The following is a 25,053-nucleotide window of genomic DNA, read 5'->3' as shown; positions in this document are numbered from 1 at the left end:
GAGGGTCCATACTCTGAATCCTCCCCCCCATCCTCAACACTGAGTGTCCACAGTCTGAATGCCCCCATCGTCAACATAAGGGTCCACAGTCTGAATCCCCCCCATCCTCAACACTGAGGGTCCACAGTCTGAATTCCCTCCCCATTCTCAACACTGAGGGTCCACAGTCTTAATCCCCCCCCCCCCCACCCCCCATCCTCAACACTGGAGGTCCACAGTCTGAATCCTGCCCCCATTCTCAACCCTGAGGGTCCACAGTCTGAATCCTCCCATCCTCAACACTGAGGGTCCACAGTCTGAATCCTCCCATCCTCAACACTGAGGGTCCACAGTCTGAATCCACCCCAACCCCATTCTCAACACTGAGGGTCCACAGTCAGAATCCCCCCCCCCAACCTGAACACTGAGAGTCCACATCTGAATTCCCTCCCCCATCCTCAACACTGAGGGTCCACAGTCTGAATCCTCCCATCCTCAACACTGAAGGTCCACAGTCTGAATCCGCCCCCCATCCTTAACTGAGGGTCCACAGTCTGAATCCCCCCCCTCCATTCTCAACACTGAGGGTCCACAGTCTGAATTCCCCCCCACCCAACCTGAACACTGAGGGTCCACAGTCTGAATCCCTCCCTTCCTCAACACTGAGGGTCCACATCTGAATTCCCTCCCCCATCCTCAACACTAAGGGTCCACAGTCTGAATCCCCTCCCCATCCTCAACATCAACCTATTGAAGTCCTCATCTGAGTGCTCTGCAGCAGAACTTATCTACGACCTACCCCTCTGGCGAGATGACACATACACCATCCTTTCCCTCTCGTTGACTACAATCCACTTATACCTGGTGACTTGCTAATCTTGCCTCTATACTATCTTCTGAAGCACATGCTGCGCTAGTATCTAAAATGGTGGGTGTGAGTATTAGATCAAATGAAGGTGCTTCTTCCTCATATGTCTGCGCATACTTGCAGCTTTTATTATGATGTTGCACTTACTGGTCCTGGGTGTCTGAAATGCAGAAAGAGAAGGTTTGGGTCAGGGAAGGGAGTTGACTGGAAAGCAAAAGGTTCATGTCACAATGGAATGAAGAGGAAGTGAGATTTGAGACTGCGCAGTAACATATCATCATCATGGATGTTCACGGTGACATTGGTTGCAATGGCCTGAGTCACAGGCAGCTCAATAATTCTCGGCACAGTCTCCTCTAACAGGTTCAGGAGATGTAGGCAAGCCTGTCTTCCTCTGGTTCTCTACTGCTGCTCCTGCAATCTTGACCTGTAAAAGAGAGTGAAGAGTTTCAGTGAGTATGTTGCAATGTGTGTGGGTAATGTGCCTATCTTAGCTGAGTAGTTGGCAGTATGTGGAAGCTGCGAGATGTAATTGTGCTTGCAGCAGTGGTAAATAGCTGAGGTTGAGGTGGAACATCTGAATGTTAGGATTGACTCCTGATTGCTAGAGATTGCTGATGAGTTTGCAATGGGGCTGTAGTGCTTTGAGTGACATGTAAGTTTAGTGGTGTGGTGGGTAGGTGATGGCGTTTGAAGATGCGTTCTTTGTGTGACCTTGACCCGCTAGTTTGAGGGCATTGAATCTTTTGCGGCACACAAGCAAGTCCTCAGGACTACACTCCCTGAATTGAACAGTGTGGCTAACTGATCCCATCATCCCTGAGGAAACATGACCTCTTTTCTCATTTCCTCCTGCTGGATTAAGGTCTCTATTGCTATGGTTACAATTACAGGGAAAGACAAATTGCCAAGGTTACATCAGACTCCTCACTCTGTTTTGCTGCTCCATTTTGTCATTCCTTCTGAGAAGCACTTTTGGAGACAATTCTACCATCTACTGCAGCCAGAATGTACATCCCCTTTAAGAGGTGCAGTCTGCCTTAAAGATGTGTAGACCAGCTGTAGATTGTGCTAGCTGTGTGCAAACCTGGGCACCCTGCTAGTCAGCAGTGCATTTTGCATTGGGTTGCATGCCACAATCATGGTAATGAGCAGGCAACATGAAGCTTGCATCACCTTGACTGGGTATGGGCAATCCCCATAGCTAAAATCCGACACTCCAGTTTTTAGCCCCTTATGTTGTGGGATTGAAATCCATTAGCACTTTGAGTGAGCAGCTTCATTAACTGGAGTTTTCAGTCCCCAGCTTTCAACAAGCTTCTACAACAAAATGAAGTGTACCATTGTGTATAGTATATACCACCAAGACCATAATTATATCTGCATTCCCCATTGTCCCCAAGCTGCCTAGTGTGAACCTTTAATGGTAGGTCGAGATTCCGTAGTTTAGTTCTTTTATACTTATTTAAATGCACACTTCAAAAAAAATTATAAGGGGAAGTCAATCAGTTGCAATAATTTGAATTAAGTGGCATAAATAACATGGCGAAGTGGGCATTTAGTGCTTAAAATTATAGAGTGCAGACTGTATTGCTCCTGTCATGATACAAAATGTATTTATTTGATGACAAGTATATAGAAATCTGCTGCTTTTCTCCTATTTTTGTGTTACTGCAGAGTAAATTCTATGAAATAGGGAAGAGGAACCAAAGATTCATAAGTTAGAGTGGTGTCATGTTTATCAATTTTTCACAGATGGTTGGAAAGTGAATGCAGTTGAGCCGCCATGATATTGTTCGTTATTACTGATCTCTTCCCTGCCCACTGCACCATCAGATCGAAATAATAGCAATAAATAAACACTTCTTTAGCCTTTCTTAAAGTACAAGATTACAATGGTTACAATTACAGGGACAGACAAATTGCAAAGGTTACATATACACTCTTCCTTATTGGTACACAGTTTTCAATTTGTAAACAACAATCAATCCTGCACAAAGTAGACTAAAATGGTATTCATCTCAACGCACATGTTGTGCTAGAAAACTGAGATGTTACTTCTCAAGTATTGGCCAACGGTGCAAAGATACTAACATCACTACCTTCCAGTTTTTTAATTCTGTATTTACCGGTAGTTTTGGAGTTCATCCTTGTACCATCATACTAAACTCTTCTTCTCTGTCTCCTTCACCTTCATCTCCAACAATAAGGGCAAGGAGCTCATGGACTTTGTTGTCATTAAGATTGAGACCATCCGATTAGCTGCCTCTTCCTTCCCTTCCCCTAGGATGCTGGATCCCAAACTTCCTCAAAGGCCACCCACCCTCCCCCTTCACTCCAACCCTGAACTGGTATCATTAGTTACTCTCCTACTTCCCCTCATGCCCAATCACAGCTCATCTTTTCCATGAGGCTCACATTCTACTTCCTCAACCCAATTCCATTAAACTGTTCACCATCCAACTTCCCTTACTGGTTCACTTGTTAACTGATATTAAAAGTCTCTGTACTGTCCCTCTCTCCTTTAATCTACCATCATCACCCCTCTCCTCAAAAATACAACCCTTAACCCCAAACTACCAAAGCTATTGCCTGAGCTCCATTGACTGAAATACCCAGAAACTCATGTACAATGAACTGCTGTGACATTCAGAACATATGACACTTTGTACTGCATGTTTGCACCTGTTGCTTACACATAAGTGCCGTAGCCAAAAAACCCTTAATTTTTTTAAACTGCAGTGTTCCTTGAGATATGCTCAATAATTTGGCATCCACTTTTTTGAAAAAGAGGATCTTAAAGGAACTTTCCCCAAGTAAAATGGCCGGACACAATGATTGGTATGTCAGCAGTTTAGTAGAGCAGTAGTATGCTCATTTTCATGCAATGGTATAAATTCTTTAAAAACTTAGAAGTTTATGGTGTTTAATTTGTGCATTTTATGATCAGCTTTCACTGAAAGCCATTTGAACTTCACAGACCTTTGGATCATTTCTTACCATTATATTTTGATTGTCTCCTTTTTATAGATTGTTTAGCTACAAAACGGTAATTTATTCCAGGAATCATGGGGGACAACTTAGCACATGAAGCTGAACTAAATGGTTTGATAAAAGAGGTAGGTTGACAGAAAGTACATTGGAAAGAGCATTGCTATCCATATACATTAAAAATTGGTTAAACTAAATGTTGATGATGAGCTCAAATTTGCTGTCAAAATAATGGTGAGGCCAATGATGCTTGCAGTTATTTATGCGCAAATAGTGGAGAAATTTCAGGGCAGTAAAGTGGCAAATGCACAGTTGTATGTGGATATCCAAAGATTGTTGTATGATGTGCCCTCTCCATCATTAGATTTGCAAAAGTGACATCTTGTTGTCTGGCTTACAGTTGAAATGTATTGAACTATGTGATGTTTCTGTATTTGTGTGGTAGGTATGAACTGGACTCACCAGAGAAAATTAGGTCTTGTCCATTTCAGCCTAGGAACCCATTTACCAAGGTGGTTAAGTATTAGTTATGCCAAAATACTTCTCTGGCACTGAAAATGAACTATTACAACTGTGAAGTCTCATTCCTTCAGGTTTTAGTTGTTGACGATTTTTAAAACATAACATTTAAAATAATAAATATTTTTCCATTCTGCCTCTTTTTTTCTCGTTCTTAATCCAATCTTTTCTTCCCTCTCTTTATTTCTTTTTCTGTATGTAACAACGACATTGAATTCACCCACTATAATTTACACTTCCTTTTCAGACCTTACATTGTTAAATTCACATTCGGTTAAACAGATACACAGTTATTAGTCCTGTTTACTCAGACCCTAGATGTCCAGATTTCTCTTGTTGCACCATTTTAAGCTTGCACTTTCAGCAACTTGCCACACAAAAAACAAAGAAACCCAAACACGCAAAGACAAGTAACAGCAAATTAAACAGTAAATTATGGTCCATGATAATTGAAGGAACTGGTTTGAGGGAGGGTTTCCCTTTGATACTCAGCTTGAAAATATTCAAAACTGAATTGAGATGATGTGAAATTATCAAATTGCACAAGCAAATGCAGAATTATAATAATCTTGCAACATTGATTAAGCAGTTTTAAATTAAAAACTGAAATCAAATTTGTAATTTTATTTGCTTCTTGGAAGTTGGGATAGCTTTGCCTTCTCTTGCTGGAGAATAAGGAAACAAGAGTGAACGTTTCTATCTTTAACAGTATCCCACTGTTGGACAGGTATTAAATGGACCCCAACAGCACATAGCGTAGCAAACTTGCCTGGGCCACAGGTGACAAGTTGCAAATGGCTTCTAGCCATAATAAAACTCCAGGACACAAACTGCCTAAAGTTCGGTTTCAGTTCAGAGCCTATTCATCTTGTGCCTGAGATTTGTGCATGTATGACATTGTGAAATTTCTATATAGAGGGTCTATAACATGTTGAAAACTATAGTTTATTTTAAATCACGTAAATCTGTTTCAAAGAGAAGTGTAAAACTCTGAAATTGCCTACCCTGGCTGAATTTTACCACTTACTCGGCTAAAACAGTTCAAGGTAATCACAATTGAGTAATTGAAAATAGTTTACCAGAAGAACATGGCGATTATTTTTATCTTTCATGCTCAATCCTCCTCTTCCTCCCTGCTCAATTTTAAATTTTCTGTCTTTGGTTTCTATACATTCTCAGCCATAAGAGATGGCTCTGAGCTGCATGCTCTGCTAGTGTTATCATTGAGCTGGCTGTTATCTCAGATCTCCCTAAAATAGGAGAGAGTAATATTTCAGCGGATGCCCATGCAATATGCAAATAATTTGTTTATTAAAGTAAGCATTAATGGTGACATTTAATGATTAACATTTTCTGTATAGTAATACTGTGAAAATTGAATTAAACTGGAATATTAAAATTATCAGGAAATACCTTATATGGTTATCACACATTAAACTATTTCTCTCTCAATCAGTATTTAAAGTTTGCGGCTTTTGTGGAAACTGTGAATATGTTTGATAAGGAATGCAAAAGCAAGGGAAAGGCAATCCCAAAACCACCAATGAGCGCTGACCAAGATTTTAAGACTTCACACATTCAGGTAAACTTTGTGTGTTCTTTTGGATCACCACTTGAGAGTCTTAAAGTAATCTGTGCAACAATAATTATTACTTTCTGATGCTAAAGTTGTAGTAATTATTACTTTTGAAACATACTTTTGAACATTAATCATTACATGGTCTGTCTGTTACAAAGAACAAATGGGATGTCACAGATGATTCCATCAGTTACTCATACAGTTTCAGTTTGTATGAGATTACAAGGATATGAATGAATTTTTAGCTGCACAGATATAATGATATAGTTTCTCTGTGATTTAAAAAAAATTTCCCCCTGGAATATCTGTTATCCAGATTTTTGTCTGATTCAGCTTAATGAATTTGGATACCTTTTCATCTCCCCTTCTCTTTCCTCTTTTCCAAACAGCAAACATTCATTACTGAGCATGGTTCTATGAACACCAACAGCCCTCTGAGACTTTAGCCAAGTGGGGTGGGGAGGGGGAAGGTGGGTTTGTGCACATACTTGTGTGTTTGTTAATAGTGGGTGGTATTAGAGCTGAACATCATCCTATTAGCAGGACTTACTGGATAATGATAAATAGTGCAAAACCTGGTTGTGTTTTTCCTCTCCTGAACTGGGGCTTATGAAGGTTAATTTTAGCGATTTCTGACTGTTTAGGGTAGTCTTAAAACCACGGAATTTGAACCTGAGACCTGCTTAATCTTTTGAGCATAATGTAGCATTATGAAATACTTTTGCCTAATGACTGTTTTAAGAAGTTCAGAGACAAGACAAATTCTGGCCAAGGAGCCACTTGATGCAGTGCTATTAGGACAATCAATTAAGCAACAAAAGTTATTATAACAAACCAAAGACAACCAGTATCCTAGGTCAGTTGGCACAAATGGCTTGTGACTCTTTTTCTCTTGTGTCTCCCTATGTCACCTTTAAATCTGTACAATAAACCTCCAAGTCCATTCTGATGCTCTTGTGTTATTCGCGTGTTGTTGTGTTCCGATTTTGTTACCTGTCTGTCATTACTTACCTTAAGTCATCAATCGTAGTCACAACCCAAACAGCATATTCTTAGCATGTATGCAATCCATCCATAACTCAACACTACTTCATTTTACTTTTATTCGTTCATGGGATGCGGGCATCACTGGCTAGGCCAGCATTTATTGCCCATCCCTAATTGCCCTTGTTCAGAGGGCATTTTTAAGAGTCTACCACATTTTTACAATAATCAGCAATGGGTTCTTGGTCATCATCAATCTTTTAATTCCAGATTTTTATTGAATTCAAATTCCACCATCTGCCATGGTGGGATTCGAACCTAGGTCCCCAGAGCATTACCCTGGGTCTCTAGAATACTGGTCCAGTGAATACTGGTACAGCATTTAAGAGTCTACTACCTTGCTGAGGGTCTGGGCCAGACCAGGTAAGGGGGCAAATTTCCTTCCTTAAAGGACATTAGTGAACCAGATGAGGTTTTGTGACAATCGGCAATGGTTTCATCAGACTTCTAATTCCAGATTTTTATTGAATGGTGGGATTCGAACCTGGGCCCCCAGAGCATCACTCTGGGTCTCTGTAACAGTACCACTATGCCACCGCCTCCCCTTCAACAGTAGAGCACTCATCTAAAATTACCTCTTCATCTATCAGGAGCTAATACAAAATACTGAATACACATAAATGAATCCGTCATATACAAAGTATAAAAAAGATACAAAATTGATAAGAGGGTTCACATTTCCGACCCTACTGGTGGGGGTGGGAGATGGTGGTGGAGAATTAAATATTGTGGTCTACCTCTCATGACAATGCGCATGAGGAAAAAATAACAAGTGCAATATTCAGATTAGGCAGGATCTGGGTTGTGGAAATAATTGGAGCTAAATAGGAAAGGAGAAGTGCAGAGGAAACTGATGGGAGGAGGGAGGAAGATTGAGGAGGAAGGGAAAGAAGAGACTGTAGGGTCGAGACAGTGAATGACTGGAAAAGGGCGGGGAGAAGGTAGAGGACAGAGGTTGAGAGAATAAAGACAGGAGAGTTACCTCAACATAAGGGAGGAGGGTGATTCCAGTCGTTCCTGTTCTCCCCCACCAGAACCAGTTTAAGATTCTGAGGGCAATCGGGTGGAGGGGTTGGGGAGTCAGGATTCTGCCTTATGGGTGCGTATTGTGCTGAGGTATTCTTCCTTTCTGCTGGGACTTATTTATGCTCACTGTGCATTGTGGGGCTTTTGATGAGTTTCCCTTCCCTGCAAAAAAAAAATGTTAAATACATTGGTGAGAGATGAACTGGGAGGTTTTCCCTGATGGCTCAATGAGTTTATCTCCAATTGGATGAGTTGTGTACATCGGGAAGATCCTTTATTCAACCCTGGGTCTGTGCTGAGTTAGCTGATTTTCAAACGGAGCATTAATCGGGATGCTATAATTCCTTGAACGCTGAACAAACTGTCAAAATAATTTGGCAGAATATCTCATAGACAAAACTTTCAAACAAGCACCAAGATGTAGCTGAGCTGGTGGTGAGAAGGGCCCTCCCCTTCAGATCATTCATGCACACCAGGTTTCTCTCTGCCACCATACCTCAGGATGGCTGTGGTGAGGAAGAGACAGTTACTCATCTCTTTCTGGAATGTGCATTTGCAAAGAGCATCTGGAAAGAGATGCAATGATTTTTATGAAACTCTGTGAGCACATTGTGCCGTACAGACTGTTCCCAGGGACGCACACTGAAACAAGCATCAGCTGTGGCAGTACGGCCATCAACTTGATGAAAGACACCCTTTGGTCTGTCTGAAACTTGCTGGTCTTCCTGTGCAAGAAACTGTCTATGACCAAAATTTGCAGACTGACACATTCCAAGGTCCAAGACTACATACTGAGGGATGTGCTGAAGCTTGCTGCAGCTACCACAGAGGCTCAATGGGGGAACAGCCACCACATATGGCTCTCCCACAAGAGTACGGTGAGGGGCTGTAATCAGTGTAAAATCCCTCTGGTTGTATGCATGAGAAAATGTTTAAAAGAATTGTAAATACAGATGCAATCTGCAATGTAAGTGGACTGAGGCACTCTCAAGTACCATATACTGTATTGAATCAAATTGATTTATAATGTGCTTTATGTACACTTGTATTGTAATGCATCTTTTAAAGAAATATGAATACAATATATCTTGGGAAAAAGAAACCTTTGCAGCCAATATTCACAGCCTTTTTAATTAAGACAAGACCAAAGGGCTGCAGATTGTACAAATAAAATAACTTATGAAAAGGTTAGTTTCAGTACACAATATTTTTATCTATAGTGGATGAAAATGTATTTTTCCTTTTTAACAGGGAGATTTGCTTAAAGCGTTTGAAGATGGAAACAGAAATGTATTTTTCAAACTGTGGGAACAGCATATTTCACCTCGAGTTAGAGATGATGAGCAACTGCCCCAGAAATTGGAGTTTTACCTTCATGTTCATTTTGCCATCTTTCCTCTGAAAAATTCTGGAAAGCCTGTAAGTTACAAAAAAAAGTTTTTTTTTTAAATGTGGCGAAATGGGTGCTGCTAAATTATGTGAACTTAGTACCAAAAATTTCCTGTTAATACATATAACAACAATATTCATTTTTAAAATGGTCCTTATAGGGAAAGTGTAATGGATTATTTTTTGAAAACTACACACTGTTTTATTAGTAGAAAATAATATTCTTTCCAGCATTTATCAAGATACTTGGCAATTAATTTGTTAAAAGTATGCCTCTCAAAAGTTATTAAAGTCTTGGAGATTTTTAAAAGTCATTTACAGGATGTGGACGTTGCTGGCTAAGACAGCATTTATTGCCAATATCTAATTGCCCTTGAGAAGGCGGCAGTGAGCTGTCTTCTTGAACCACTGCAGTCCCTGTGATGTGGGTACACCCACAGTGCTGTTAGGGAGGGGGGGGCGCAGTGGGTGGAATGCCCCTTCGTTGGGAGGAAGTCCTGCCTTAAGAAACTGCAGGCAATCTGATTGGCCGGGAGCCCCATCACTCCCATCAGAGTCAGAGCTGAGTAGTGGATGCAGCTGGGACTGCAGGAAGAAGCCCAAAAAGGATCATGGCTTCCCCAAGATGGTAAGTCTTGGGGCTATAGGGCAGGGCTGGATCTCAGAGCTCAGGGAGGGGGAAAGGGGTTGGAGGGGCAGGTTTTGTTGGGCAGGCCTGGCAGAAGGAAGGGGGTCATGAACACCTTGAGGGAGGTGCCATGATGTACACAGGTCGCCCCCTGAATGAGGTGCTGTCTCCTTCCTTCCCGTCTACGTTCATGTAGGCCTCTAAAAACGGCCAGCCCACTCCTGCCCGACTGCCCACGCCAACCGTGTTCTGGCGTGGGGAGTGTATTATTCAGGTCTATAGGCTTGTTCACAAGCCTAAATGACCCTTAATTATTTATTTATATACAGTGGGTATGTTTCTGATTTCGGCGCTCACCCACCTAGCATATATATATCATAGTATGATACAGGGGTGGGCAGAAAGGTGCTCGGCTAGCCACCTGACCTATTTTACCTCCCACCCCCAACTGTAAACATGCCCGACGGGGGCATGTAAATTCCAGCTTCACAGTTCATCACTCTACTTAGGAACTTAGATTGGATTAACAGCTGCTGCTGCATGAATGCACTGACATTTGAAATGTTTATAGTAGCATTTGTATCTTAATACACAGGCAAGTAGTAGTTGTTGGCAGCGGACTATGATGAGTTAATAAAATTCAACTTTGTCTCAGAACAGCAGTTTCTAAGTATGTAGTCTGGTCACTCCACCATCGTATTAGAAATGTAACCAGCAGATGGTGCTGTTTTACCTCAAACAGATTCTTTTGCAGTGCCATATTATCACTGAAAAATTGTTTATCAAGCTTCTCCACCAGTGTTTCTAAGCATGTCCAAAGAAAGATTCCTAGTGGTTCAACGAAAGCCATATAAACCAGAAGGCCTTAGGTTCAATGCATGGCTTGTGTTGCATTAAGTTGATCTTAGCTAGTGTAGCAATCAAAAAAAAATTACCACTTTGTTTCTATTGCTCATATGATCACACCCGAGCGAGGGTTATACGTCTGAAAGGGAGGAGAGAAAATTGGAAAACAGCTTAAAAGAAAATAATATCGAAAACATAAGAAGCATTTGCAGATGGTCATCTTCAGCCCGAAGTGCTGAGTAGATATCTATCATGACCTAATCCTGAGGTGCTCGGCATTGCAGATGTCAGTCCTCCATCAATTTGATTCGCCCCATCTGATATAAAGAAACTGCTGAGAGCACTGGATATAACAAAAGCTACAGGTTCTGACAACATCACAGCTTTAGGCCTAAAGGCCTGTCCTCTAGGACTACCGTGCCTCTAACAAACTGTTCCAGTATAGCAACAATACTGATAGCTTACTAACAAAATGGAAACTTACTTGGTTATTCTCTACCTACAAAAAGGAGGATAAATCAAATCCAGTCTATTAACACCCATCATCCCACTCCAAATCATCAGCAAAGTGATGGAGGGTATCATCAACAGTGCTTTCAGGTGACACTTACTTAGCAATAACCTGCTCTTCATTGCTCAGTTTGAGTTCCACTTGGCCCCAGACCTCATTATAGCCTTGGTCCAAATACAAAAAGACAGCTGAATTCCAGATGTTAGAAGCTAAGTATTTCAACTCCAGGACATCGCTGCAGGAGTTTCTCAAGCCAGTGTCCTTGTCCCAATCATCCTGAGCTGCTTTATCAATGATCTTCCCTCCATTATTCGTTGATGCACAATGTTCAGTTCCATTCATAATTCCTCTGATCATGAAGCAGACAATGTTCACATGCAGCAAGAGTTGAATAGCATCCAGGCTTGGGCTAATAAGTGGCAAGTAACATTTGTGCTACATGTACTGGGTAATAACTATCTCCAATAAAAGAGTGTCTAACCATTTCCCCAAGACATTCAAAGGCATTACCATTGTTTAATCCCCACCATCGACATCCTGGGGGGACACCATTCACTAAAAACTTAACTGAACTAGCCAAATAAATATGTGGCTACAAGAGCAGGTCAGAGACTCCGAGTGATCCTCCTGACTCCCTGTCTGCCATCTACAAGGCACAAGTCAGGAGTGTTATGGAATACCTTCCACTTGCCTGGACAAAAGCTGCTCCAGAAACATGAAAGAATTTCTTCATCATCCAGGAAAAAGCATGCTTGATCGGCATCCCATCAACAGCCTTAAACGTTCAATTCCTCCATCACCTGTGCAGTGCTTTTCATATACAAGATACACTGCAGCATCTCTCCAAGGCTTCTTTGACAGCATTTTCCAAACCAGTGACCTCCATCACTTAGAAAGACAAAGGGAGTAGGTGCTTCGTATCACCACCTCCTGCATGTTCCACTGCAGGTCACATGTCACTCTGACTTGGAAATGTATCACTGTTACTTCTTTATTGTTGGGTCAAAATCCTGGAACTCCCTTAACCAGCAGCACTGTGGAAAGATTTATTCAAGTTTTAGGAAATTCCCATGCTTCTTATTGTAGATTTGCAGCCATGTGTTTTACCTGAAAAAGCTCTTTGTGGATCTATCCTGCTGATTTTCTGTTTCTGCTTGGTACATGCAGGTAGCAAGTAATATATTGTTGGTTAATCTCCCCTACATAACATAAATTACAAATTGTTTTTGCTCTTAACAGGAACTACATCAAATCATTTCTAGCACGGGTGTCCACGTATAACCTTATTTCATGTTGTTCATAAGAATAAAGGCGCAGCTGGTACTTAATTAGTTGTATTTTTACAATATGATTGTAACATATTTGCTAACTGAGGGTTTGTCACTATTTCTCAATTTCTTGCCACATCTTTTAAACATCATCTTTTGTAAATAAAATAATGTTGAACTAGTGTTAATAACACACAGTTATATTCCTGCTGGGTTAGGGGAGGGGAAGTGGATCTGATTATATGACAGTAGAAAGATTATTTGCATTGAAGACCAGTTTAAGAGTTTTAATATTCTATCAGAGTATGGTATAATTGAGCGTAAGTCCTGTACATTTTTATCTGATTGTATCTTTTTATTTGTGAAGGACAATTTTTGTTCCAGTTTTGACATTTTTAGTGAAGGGCAATCAAACTGTGTGAGATAATGAAAAGAAGTTACTGCTGCAGAATATTAATATGACAAAAGAGAACATGATTGAAGGAATATTTTGCTGAATTCTTTTATATTCATAAATGCATAAATTGTACAGAATTGATAGTGATGTACGTTACCTTGTTGGTGAATCTTAAAGTTCAGGATTTTTCTCAACAGATTAGTCTTATGTTCAGAGTATAAAATCATAAGCAGACTTCCATAAGCAGACCAATTCTTCGAGGATAAAAAACCTGCGTCGTTGTACATGCCATATAAGGAATAGCATACCCAGGGTTGACAATATCCCCTCTAGCTGTGGTTTTATGAAGCATGCCATTTTCATGTGAAAAACCCATGTCCTATCTTTTCTGAGAGGCATAAAATACCACATTGATGGACCAGTGCATTTATACTAAAATTACTTGTCAGCTTGATGCACGGGCTAATTTAATATGTGGAAGTATTGAGACATAATGCATAAAAAAACAATAAAAACGGTCACCCATAATAAATTATAATATCCTCTTAGAATGCATTTTTCTTAGATTTTCAAGTGACAACATCTGGATGATTACCTTTCATACTTCACATAACCTTTGGTAGAGGAGGGAAAGGAAAGAAAATCAGAGGAAAATTTATAGAGAAAAAATAATTGGCATAGTTGATGTCCAGGAAGATTTCAGACAATATATTGAGAGCAAAATAAGTCTTGTTAATTATAGAAAATACCAGATTGTAGAAACAAAATCTGAAATGTACTTAACTGAAGTTCACCGTTCAAATGCTGATTTCTTTTTAACAGGACAAAGATGATGTGGATGAAAGAGTATCGCATTTCAAAAACTATCTAGAAACCAGAGGTGCTGCATTAAGTCAGACAACAGAGTTTTTACCCTTTTATGCACTGCCATTTGTCCCCAATCCCACAGTGCACCCCTCTTTTAAGGAGCTTTTTCAGGTACGAGTTGCACTCTTTGTGTTGGTAGTTACTAGGTAATGATGTTTTGCTAACAAGTAACTTATCTAGGTATATAACAATTATGCTGCATTTTGATGGCAATTTTCTTTCATTGATGGGAGAAACCTCACAGACGTGACAAATTGCATGACTTGCCTAAGGCCATATTTCCACCAGAACCTGTGAAAAACGGGTATTTCCATACAGATGAAAGCACTGGAGATAGAAAAAAAGGACATTATTTTCCCCAGTACATTGTTCGAAGAAAATGTATCTGGTGTGAGAGACCTGTCTATTTTTCAACACCTTTTCTGAATAATCTTGCTGCAGAGCAATGGGGTGACTTTTCCACTGATCTATTGAAATAGACTAAGCATGTGCCAGTGCGATTCCATTTTGAAGATCTTTAAAGTGCAGTCCAATTGAAAGCCACATTTATTTGCAACGTGATAGTTCCTTGCTGAGATCAAGAATGCAACCTTTATACAAATAGCAGTTCTTCTTGTTTAGATTTCCATAGGAGTTTTTGTTTTTTTAAATTAATATTTCTATACTTCCCTTAATGTATTAACTGATATTCAACAAGAATGTACTTGCATTTAGCTAGCACCTTTTGCAACCTCTCTCCCCTTTGAGCAAACAGTTTGCACAACAATGGAAGGCAGCTCCAGAATGCCTCACGTTCTCCTCAGTGTCAGTGTCTGAGACTCTGTCTGGAAACCACCACCTTTCAGTCTGATGACATGTGATCACCATGAGCCATGCGTTAAATTCAGAATGCAGTATTTAATTCCAATCAGAGGTATGTTAATTTGACTTAATGACCTTTTTAACAAGCTCAAACACCTTCCTGCCGCCTTCATGCAGCATTTCCACCTTGCTGCTTCCCTGCTGCCAACGTAATTTGGCTGAGTTCCCAACGTCAGGCCTCCAGTACTCTCCCTCCCAAGGTGCTTTACAACCAATGAGTTAGTTTTGAAGAGTAGTCACTTTTGTTTTGAAGTCAAAGGTGGGAACCAATTTACATAAAGAAAAATTGCAAAACCAGCAATGAGTTGTATGAGAAGTTAATTTATTTCTGGTGTTTTCTGAGACAAAAGCTTCGACCAGGCACAGTGAGAAGTTTTGTTTTCTTCTTCAGATAGTGCCATGGGATCTTCTATGTCCACCTGAGAGGGAATATGGTTTAATATATGATCCAAAAGTTTATGCTTCTAATAGTGCAGCACCCTCAGTACTAGTAACATCCCTGTAAATTATGTGCTCATGTCCTGGAATAGAATTGGACCTGCAACCTTTGGATTCAGAAATGAGTGCTATAGATGAGCCAAGGCTTACACTTGACTCTTCCTTTGAGTCCTTGACTTTCTGCAGAGTCAGCATGTGTGCAAGAATAGACTTGCTGTCCAGTTTTGTTGTCATCTTCTTTGGGGAGCAAGTTGGTTTCATGATTGGGTTTAGACTTTGAAATTACCATTTGGTGGACTGAAGGGAAGGATGTTGTACTATATTGTGGCAAAGTCAACTGATAAATTGTGTCCTAACTTAGTCGTTAACTCTTCACATTGCATCATTCAAAGAGGTTAATTTTACAAGTAGGCTAGAAAATATGAATCTCGAACTCCTTAAAGTTGTTTTTTTAATTTAAAATATGAGGCAGAATTTAATGCAGGCCACTGGATCAGGAACCTGGACGGGGCATAAAATCTCACAGGAGGGAGTGTATTGGAGGCCTGACGTGAGAATTCAAGCCAAATTATGTGGGCGACGGGGAGGTGGCGAGGTTGTTTGAAGGCAGCGGGAAAGTGTTTGAACTTGTTAAAAAGGCCAGTAAGTCAAATTAACATGACTGGAATTAAATGCTGCTGTCTGAAATTTAATGGTGATCGCGTCAGATCCCTGACCATTCAAAGGTGGTGGTTTTCAGGCGGAGTCGCAGACACTGAGGAGAAGGTGAGGCATTCAGGAGCTGCCTTCCATTGGAGTGCAAACTGAAAAGGGGAGAAGGCCAGTGAATATGCAAAGGAGAGGGACAGCTCTGAGGAGCTGAGGGGAGGAACTGCGTAGGAAGTGGGCAGCTCTGATGGCAGAACTGTGAAGGAGAGGGGCAGCTCTGAGGGGCAGAACTGTGAAGAAGAGGGGAAGCTCTAAGAGGCAGAACTGTGAAGGGGGTGGGCAACTCTGAGGAGCTGAGGGTCAGAACTGTGGATGAAAGGGGCAGCTCTGAGGGGCAGAGCTGTGAATGTGAGGAGCAGCTCTGAGAAGCTGAGGGGCAGAGGTGTGAATGAGAGGGGCAGGTCTGAGGAGCTATGGGGCAACTGCTGGACCTCCGATGTAAGGGCTGCAGCCAGTGAAGGGGATGCCCAAAGGCCCTCCTGGACCCAGGATTAGTGGACAAGAGGCACAGAGGAAGGGTGCATCAGACCCCAGAGCCACCATTACTGGAGCAGCAAGCAATACAGTCTCGTGGCTGGACAGCTGGCACCGGGATGCCATGGGAAATGGCAGAGGAGAGAGGATGAAGATGGGTCATGCCGCATTCCAGAGTGTTATGAAGTTGAATGAATTACCTGTAGATGTTGGAGCACCATTGCTGGAGAAGGCTACCTCTCAAGAGAGTCAGTCACCACCCTCTGCGTGATCCTGTAGGGTGACCTGCGACCAATGGGCCTAGGTGGGTACCCAATGACAATGGCACTCAATATGACTGCAGAGCTGAACTTCTATGCCTCTGAGTCCATCCAAGGATCCACTGGGGATGTATGTAGGATATCCCAGGCAGTTGCATTACAGAGGTGATCAATGCAGATTAGGAGAGTTTGTGCGATATTGCACTTGCCCTCAGGGCCAGGCTGAGAGATCTGTTGGTTTCAGGGCCATTGCAGGCATTTCAGGTGTGCAGGGTATAATAGTTTGCACACATGAGGCATCAAAGCTCCATCAGACCAGCCTGCAATCTCAACAGCAGGAAGGGTTTCTAACCCATAAATGTTGAGCTGTTATGGGATCACCAGAATTGAGTCTTGTAGGTGTGTGCCCATTTCCCAGGGAAAACTCATGATGCATATCTAGCCCCACGTTTCCAGGTGCTACACTTGTTCTAGCCCTGCGCATGTCTCCCGACATGGATCCTTGGTGACAAGGGGTGTCATCTCAAGACATAGCTACTGATGCCAGTTCGTTGGTGAGGGACCCTTGCACCTAAGCCAAGGAGTGGTGCAATGCCTGCCATAAGTCGACCTGGGCTCCAATCAAACAGCCTGTAGGCCTGCTCAAGATGCAGTTCCGTTGCCTGGACCTTTTTGGAGGAACTCTGCAATATGATCCAGTGAGGGTTTCCAGAATGATTGTTGGCTGCTGCACTCTGCACAACCTCACCCTCTCAACCAGAGTACATAGAGGAGATTGACTCCTTTCTGAAGAGAAGGATGTGGAGGAGGAGGCAGGAGAGCAACATCCACCGCCTGCACCAGAAATCAGAGCCTTGGAGATACACATTAGAGAGGGTCATTACAACCTAATTCAAAGTTGCTTCCAGCAAGAATGACGTTCCTGAGCTGGTTGCTGCACCTCAACAACAGACCAAGTCTCACCCACATATTGTCAGATGTATTAATTAGCAGCCTCACCAAGCCCAGTGTCCAATACATGGGGATGGTTCTCTGCTTACATATCTACAAACAGGTAGATGACGGCCTAAGGGTTCACAGAGCCATTCAGAAACCACCAGCCACTGAATAAAGGACACAGGAATAAAAATGCACCTACGCCATTTAATGAAGCACAAAGACCAATCAAGGTTTTAAACATCTGTGCCTCCCTTGTGCATCTAAGTGCTCTTCCTGATGCATTTCTGAATGTACTCGAGTGTGGTTCCTGTATCCGCAGCTGAGGTGGAGGCAGACTGCTGAAAGCGATGCCCCGTAGCCTGAGATTGTCTTGCTGGCCATCCTCTGGATGTCCGGGGCCTGGAGGGCCCTGACAGGCACAGAGGAGCTCTTGCACAAGTGAAGAAGCCTCCTTTGTGACCTTGTCTACTGGAGGTGGTCTGGTGACAGACAAAGGGGCTGAGGAGCGCCTATCATTCCTCAGAGCACCTTCAGGAACTTACTTGTACTGCATCTGCGAGATTGCATCCTTTTCCCTGAAAGCAGCCAACAGTAATACTGAGACAAGGGGTGATTCTCATTGCTCATAACACATTTTACTTCTGTCACAATGGCACCTCCCAGTCTACCGGAGATGGAGGGCACCCGGAGGAGACTGGCTACTGAGGCCGAGAGCTCATGGCCAAAGTGATAGTATGGTGGTCTGCGCGCATACTCAGCAATCACCGAGAGGTCTGCTGGATCTGGCTCTCCATGACATTTGTCAACCGCCCCATGGAGGAAACCATTTGCTCACACGTATAAAAAATAGTAGAACTCATGGCCTGAATCATCTACACATGACCATGTATAGCTTCTGGCAAATACGCCAGCTGTTCTCCTGTTCTTTGCTGTAGCTCCAGTAAATTCAGTGTAGCTGACACCAGAGGCTTGTCGTTAGCCTGGACTTGGCTTCCAACATACCTCTGACTGTCAGGGCCTTTGGCTGTCACACCTGCTAGTTGTTCCTGCATGTCTGTGAGGTGCTCACCAGCTTGTGAACCTTAAATTGAATTAGGAGTGCATACCCATCAAGGTGAATGTATCTGCTCTGGTGGTAGATGCGAGGGAATGTTGTGATGCTGCATCCCCTGAAGCTTGGAAATCCTCCTCTTCAGAGGTGTACTGCAGTATCCCTATGGAAGCAGCAGTCTGTCCCTCCAGAGTGCAGATACCAGGAGGGGAGAACTCAATTAGGGCTTAGACCTTCCCATTCCTTACTTCTGACTTTGCCTGCCATGCACCTCCTTTCTGCCCAGAGGTGGAAACCAAGCTTGAGGCCTCCTCACTCTCTGCATATCACTCTGAGCTCTCCATCAGTGATGGCCCAGCTGCCCTGCTACCCAGCCAGGCCGAGAATCTCCATCTCAGCAGTTGTCAGGGTTTGCAAGTCTGGTACACCTCCACCTGCCTTCGCCTGCTCTGTAGTGTTATGGGCCCTTTCCTCCTGCAAGCAGAAGGAGAAAATGAGTCTCCAGATAGTGATCAACTAGTCTCCTCCTTGGTTGGCATCCCTCAGGCACATGATGACTGCTCCTAGATGTCTGGTTGATATGTCCACTCTCCTGTAACTTGAAGGATGCTGGCACTCTCACCCACATGCAGCCATTCTCACAAGGCAGCTATTGCCGGGACATATTATTCTTTTGGCCACCTTGTCATTTATTCTCCACATTGAGACACATCGCGTTTTGCCAAGCTGGCAGTCACAGCACACTCGTCATTCACTCAGACTCACCCTGAAGGTGTGGAGGAGGATCGAGTTAACACACTGCACCCAGTTGTGCTGCTGAACCCCATGGCTAACTGCTTCTACCACCCCACATAGCAATGCTACTCATTTCTGGGTCTGATGCCAGAATTTGCATCGCCAACATTAAATTCTGCCCATTGTTCCTTCTAAGTAGTTCTGCCTTCATACATTGTAGACTAGTTTGCTAGGTTCTAATAAAACTACCAATTTGCAACAACACATAGTCATTTCCATGTGAGCATACATATGACAGGCTTACTGCGCTTGATCTCCTACTCCTGTACTGTGTAAAGCCCTATGCCATTGCACCAGTTCATTTTTCCCCAAATAACAGTTCTTTGTTCCTTACATTGCGCCTGTCATCACAAGAGTTTGGGATCAAGCCTTGAGTTTCTCTGCAGGACTAGGTTACCTTAGGGTATCAAATATGCTAGTATTTAAACCAACTTTTCTGAGTTTTTGTTTTGTCTAGTAAGGTTCGGTGGAAGCTGTCAACAGTACCTGGCACTGGATGACAATCTGAAAAAAATATTGTGCTACACTTTTCAATACAGATATGCAGAAGAAAGAAAATATATGCTCTTTAGGTTATATGGCAACCAGTCCCCTTCTGTTTAGATGACCATTAAAAGCGCGATAAAGCAGGCAGAAACAAACTGGCATTTGCAAACAAAAATGCTAAAGTACAAGTTAGAAATTTACCTTTATTTAACTGAGGTGTACCTGCATTGGCACCACGATGCATTAAAATAGAATTGGTGCCATTATAGTTAACATGTATGTCCAAAATCTGGCAGAAAATTTAAATATGATGAACAGTTAAGTGTTCGTTCATGAACATTAATGTTCATAATCTATTTATAAAATATTTGTTGCCTAGACATGGTATTGTAACCACTTGAATCTGTATTGGGTGATCAAAACACACAAGAAAGATAATGTTATTCAGATGATAAAGGTAGTCAAGCAATTGTTCTCCCATTGTTCTTTTCATCACTACTGAGGTCAGAGTTGGATCATCATACCCACTGTAGCCTGCAGGGCCCTAAGTTAATGATGTCTTTTTCACACTGCAATTTAGGAAGTTATTTGTTTTGTGCGATGCAAAGATGATGCAAAGATCCAGTACAAAACTAGTGATTAAGCAGCAGATAGCCAGTTGGATAATGGAATGTGTCTTGTACTGCTGTTATCTTAGCAGAGAACTGAGGAAGCTGGGTTGAAGGATATTCCATTCATTCCACATCTGCTTCCTGACACCTATCAGAATCCAATCTTTAGAATATTCAAAGTTAGCACACGGAGCAAATCTCTCACATTTGCTGAACATTACTGTATATACTTCACTACAGAACACAAAGATAATTCATCCTGGTGTTATGGCCTCTCAGCAAGCCCTGTGTACTTTGTGTGTACTTTGTTGGCTTCTGTAGGATGTAGAATAGAAAAAATCTGGTTGTCTTCATTCTTTAAATGATTTACATCCTCAGCACACCATCCCATTCATCCATTCTTGTAGACCCAGAGCCAGTACAATTTTTTTGGGTTGAGTTAGTAGAAGGTAGTTTCAGTTTAGTTTCAAGTCAAAGTAAACTGGCGCAATAGTACATGTCCTTTCCAAGTTCACGGGTGATACAAAGCTAGGCGGGAATGTGTGTTGTGAGGAAAATGTAAAGCGGCTACAGGAGGACTTCGATAGACTTAGTCAGTGGGCAAGAACATAGCAGATGGAATATAGTGCGGAAGAGTGTGAGATTATCCGCTTTGGTAGAAGGAACAGATGTGCAGAGAATTTCCTAAATGGGGAGAGATTAGAAAGTGTAGATGTACAAAGGGACCTGGGTGTCCTTATCCATTAGTCACTGAAAGCTGACATGCGGGTGCAATAGGCAATTAGGAAAGCTGATGGCATGTTAGCCTTTATTGCAAGGGGATTTGAGTACAGGAGTAAGTGAAGTCTTGCTTCAATTGTATAGAAGCTTGGTTAAACCGCACCTGCAGTAGTGTGTGCAGTTTTGGTCCCTTAACCCCTGAAAAGATATTTTTGCCATAGAGGGAGTGCAACGAAGGTTCACCAGACTTGTTTTAGGCATGATGGGACTATCTTATGAAGAGAAATTGGGTGAACTGGGCCTGTTTCAAAGAATGAGAGGTGATCTCATTGAAACCTACAAAATACTTAAAGGAGTAGGCAGGGTAGATGCAGGTAAGATGTTTCCCCTGGCGGGCGAGTCTAGAACCAGGGGACACAATTTCAAAATAAGGGGGCAGCCTCTTAGGACTGAGATGAGCAGAAATTTCTTTACTCAGAAGGTTGTGAATCTTTGGAATTCTCTACCCCAGAGGGCCACGGATGCTCAGTCATTGAGTATGTTTAAGGTGGAGATTGATAGATTTCTAATTAACAATAATGCAAAGGGTTATGGGGATAGTGTGGGTAAAAAGCATTGAAGTGTTCGATTAGCCATGATCGTATTGAATGGCGGAGCAGGCTCAATGGGCTGAATGGCTTTCTCCTGTTCCTATGCCCCTTGATTTAGCAACAACTTTTTTTTATTCATTCATGGGGTGTGAGATTCACTGGCTGGGCCATCCCTAATTGCTCTTGAGAAGGTGATGGTGAGCTGCCTTGAACCGTTGCAGTCCATGTGGTGTAGGTGCATCCACATTGCTGTTAGGAAGGGAGTCCCAAAATTTTGACCCAGTGACAGTGAAGGAACAGTGATATATTTCCAAGCCTGGATGATGAGTGGAACTTCTAGGTGGTGGTGTTGCCATCTATCTGCTGCCCTTGTCCTTCTAGATGGTAGTGGTCGTGGGTTTGGAAGGTGCTGTCGAAGGAGCCTTGGTGAATTCCTGCAGTGCAGGAATTTGGAGATAGAAATCGCTTGGAGCACCATTTGCCTGCAATGTTGTGGTGTCATTTAAGTGAACCTGCTCAACACATGGTTTCCCATGAATCTATCAACCTAGGCTGTAATCCTGCTGTGTGTGGAGGATGCATGTCATTCAAAGAATGAAAGAAAATCCCAATAGCTAGGTAATCTATCTCGCTACACAGGAACTTAGTATTATGCTTTATAAACTTTGATTTTAGAACTGTATTAGTTCCGATCCAACTTTCTGTTGAGTGAAAGTACCTGAATATGCATAAGTAACTAAGATTAGTAGTTCAAAATGGCAGACAACAATGGATATATTATTGTTGAAAGCAAGTATGTGATAAAATATCAGCTATCTGAGCTTCCATTTTCCACCAGCTCTGAACAGAGCCTATTCAGCAAATGCTGGAAAGTGAGAGGGGCGTATTACATCTCTAACAACCCTCGTCAATTTCATTCATTAAGTGCAAGAGTATCTTGCAATAATTGCCATTCTGTTGCCAAGTTTATGTTTTTTTTTGATTCTACCATGAAAGGTTTATAAATAAAGGCTGTTTTTGTCTTGCTCTTTTATTCTTATAATCATTTCTGTTAATCTGATTTTGCTCTTTAGGATTCGTGGTCTCCTGAATTGAAAATGAGACTGCAAAAATTTCTGTCTGCAAGTTTGAAAGTGATCAATGTCCCAAAGCTGATGTCTTTATTTGTATCCTTTTTTTCTACATCATAATCTTCAGTGAAACTTATAATTCCTGTGGCTGGTATTTAGTTCTGAAAAGGTGTGCATATGGAGAGGAAGGAGGAGGAGGAGGTGGAAACTGCTAAAGTATAATCGGTGACTTTCCTTACTGTATCAATGACTAAAGATCAGCAGGCCAGTAGAAAGGCAAACGTACAAGTAGAGTTCCTCAGTTGGACTGCTCTTCCAATTTCCCATTATTACTATTTATTGATCAATTTCAACCAATATACTAGCAAAAAATATATAAGTACTGAATAGATATGATGCACTGCCTTACATTGTAAATCTTTTTTCTTGGATATAGTTATCAAAAACATTACCCAGAGGGAAACAGTTGTCAATAAAGCAATCAGGACTATGATGCATCCGGAGCACTAGAGACTAGAAGCCAGCTTAAGTTATAATGACATGTAGCTCACTGTTGAGGCCAGTTCTGGAGAATGCAATTTTGGCCACTCCACTTGACAACCAAAATAGATGCAGTGGAAACTGTTCAGAGATGAGCGGCAAGGCCTTAGGTGACTAAGTTATTATAAAGGATTTACTTAATTTTGGGTAAAGAAGGCAGAGAGGAAACATAATGCAGGCCTTTAAAATACTATAACAGGTATAGATAAATTAGATAAACAGGCTATTTAGCCTGGACGGTAAGCACAGAGTTTAAGGGTACAATTACAAAATTCATAAGCTTGAGCAAGAGCAGAGATTAAACAATTTTTTATTCTTTGCAAGATGATGCTGACTACTGAAAAATGTAACTGATTTTACATCATTTGATGTGTATCAAAAATGTTAGGAAATAGAGACAGTTTAAGTAAGTTATATTGGTGTTTGTAGGTGTTAGGAATGAGTTTTAGCTTTAAAGTTTAAGTTTGATTTGTATTTCTGTATCTGTGTATTAAGAAAGGTCAAATTGAGTTTTAGTTTCACTTTAAAGGGGCTTGCATTTCCAATGAGGTTTATTGACTCCTAAAGAGAAGGTAAACACAAGGGTAGAAGAATTGGGCTGTTGCCTAGCAACAGGGGTGCAGAGAGGCAGTTCCCCCCCACAGACACACAAGAAGAGAAACAGCAGTTTGTCTTGGAAGCCATTGGAGTTTAACTAGCTTGGAAGATAGCTGCCAAACAGAAGCCATCTAGAAGGGACAGAGCTAAAGAAAGACCCAAGAATCCAGGGGAGTGGAACAAGAGAAAGTCCCAAGATGACCTCCGAGTCAAAGGAAGGGCAGGAGCTTGGAAAATGTCCTGTTAAGTAAAGTTAAGTGTGAGCAGCAGAGAAAAGGGCTTCAAGCTTCAGATTTAAAGAGACAAGAGCTACAGAAAGCAGATTTAAAGTGAGAACAGCTTGCAAGAGGCAAGAAGGCCCAAAGAGACAACTGAAGATGTGGAACTCTTTGCTATGGTGTTACTGTTGACAGCTGAGTTGGTGAAAGAGAGTATGTGGAAGACAGCTTGAATGCATGTGGTGACTCAGGGCAGAGGAACACCGGAAGGAGAGTTCCATAAGAGATAAGAGATTCATAGCATCTGGCTCAGGTGGCATTGGTCACTTGGTTTCAGTGTGTGACGTGTCTGACCACAGGATGCCTATTGGTACATAGACTGTGTACTTACTGTGGACATTAGCATATAAGAGATAAAAACAAAAAAACTGCGGATGCTGGAAATCCAAAACAAAAACAGAATTACCTGGAAAAACTCAGCAGGTCCGGCAGCATCGGCGGAGAAGAAAAGAGTTGACGTTTCGAGTCTTCATGCCCTTCGACAGAACTTGAGTTCGAGTCCAAGAAAGAGTTGAAATATAAGCTGGTTTAAGGTGTGTGTGTGGGGGGCGGAGAGATAGATAGAGAGAGAGAGAGGTGGGGGGGGTGTGGTTGTAGGGACAAACAAGCAGTGATAGAAGCAGATCATCAAAAGATGTCAACGACAATAGTACAATAGAACACATAGGTGTTAAAGTTGGTGATATTATCTAAACGAATGTGCTAATTAAGAATGCGTGGTAG

The 25,053-nt window shown here is 41.9% G+C and overlaps 1 protein-coding gene across 6 annotated transcripts in view; it reads left to right on the top strand.

Moving 5' to 3' along the window:
* LOC121293264 (lisH domain-containing protein ARMC9) overlaps window positions 1-25,053 on the top strand; it is a 114,731-nt gene that overhangs the window by 6,728 nt on the left and 82,950 nt on the right. For 4 of the 6 annotated variants that reach the window (XR_005946478.1, XM_041216157.1, XM_041216165.1 and 1 more), the window contains exons 2-6: window positions 3,878-3,966; window positions 5,814-5,939; window positions 9,258-9,425; window positions 13,868-14,023; window positions 22,919-23,011. Coding sequence is in view for 5 of the 6 variants with exons in the window: in XM_041216157.1 (XP_041072091.1) it covers window positions 3,916-3,966; window positions 5,814-5,939; window positions 9,258-9,425; window positions 13,868-14,023; window positions 22,919-23,011 (594 nt within the window). In the remaining variant the exon portion in view is untranslated. Of the gene's footprint in view, window positions 1-1,174; window positions 1,300-3,875; window positions 3,967-4,283; window positions 4,351-5,813; window positions 5,940-9,257; window positions 9,426-13,867; window positions 14,024-22,918; window positions 23,012-25,053 lie in introns of those variants that run through there. The other 2 variants (XM_041216151.1, XM_041216176.1) reach the window with 2 other exon arrangements.

This window comes from Carcharodon carcharias, chromosome 2 (genome assembly GCF_017639515.1).
Source record: "Carcharodon carcharias isolate sCarCar2 chromosome 2, sCarCar2.pri, whole genome shotgun sequence".
Classification (NCBI taxonomy): domain Eukaryota; kingdom Metazoa; phylum Chordata; class Chondrichthyes; order Lamniformes; family Lamnidae; genus Carcharodon; species Carcharodon carcharias.
Note: the sequence above shows the minus strand (reverse complement) of the source record. Positions and strands in the feature narration are given on the sequence as shown.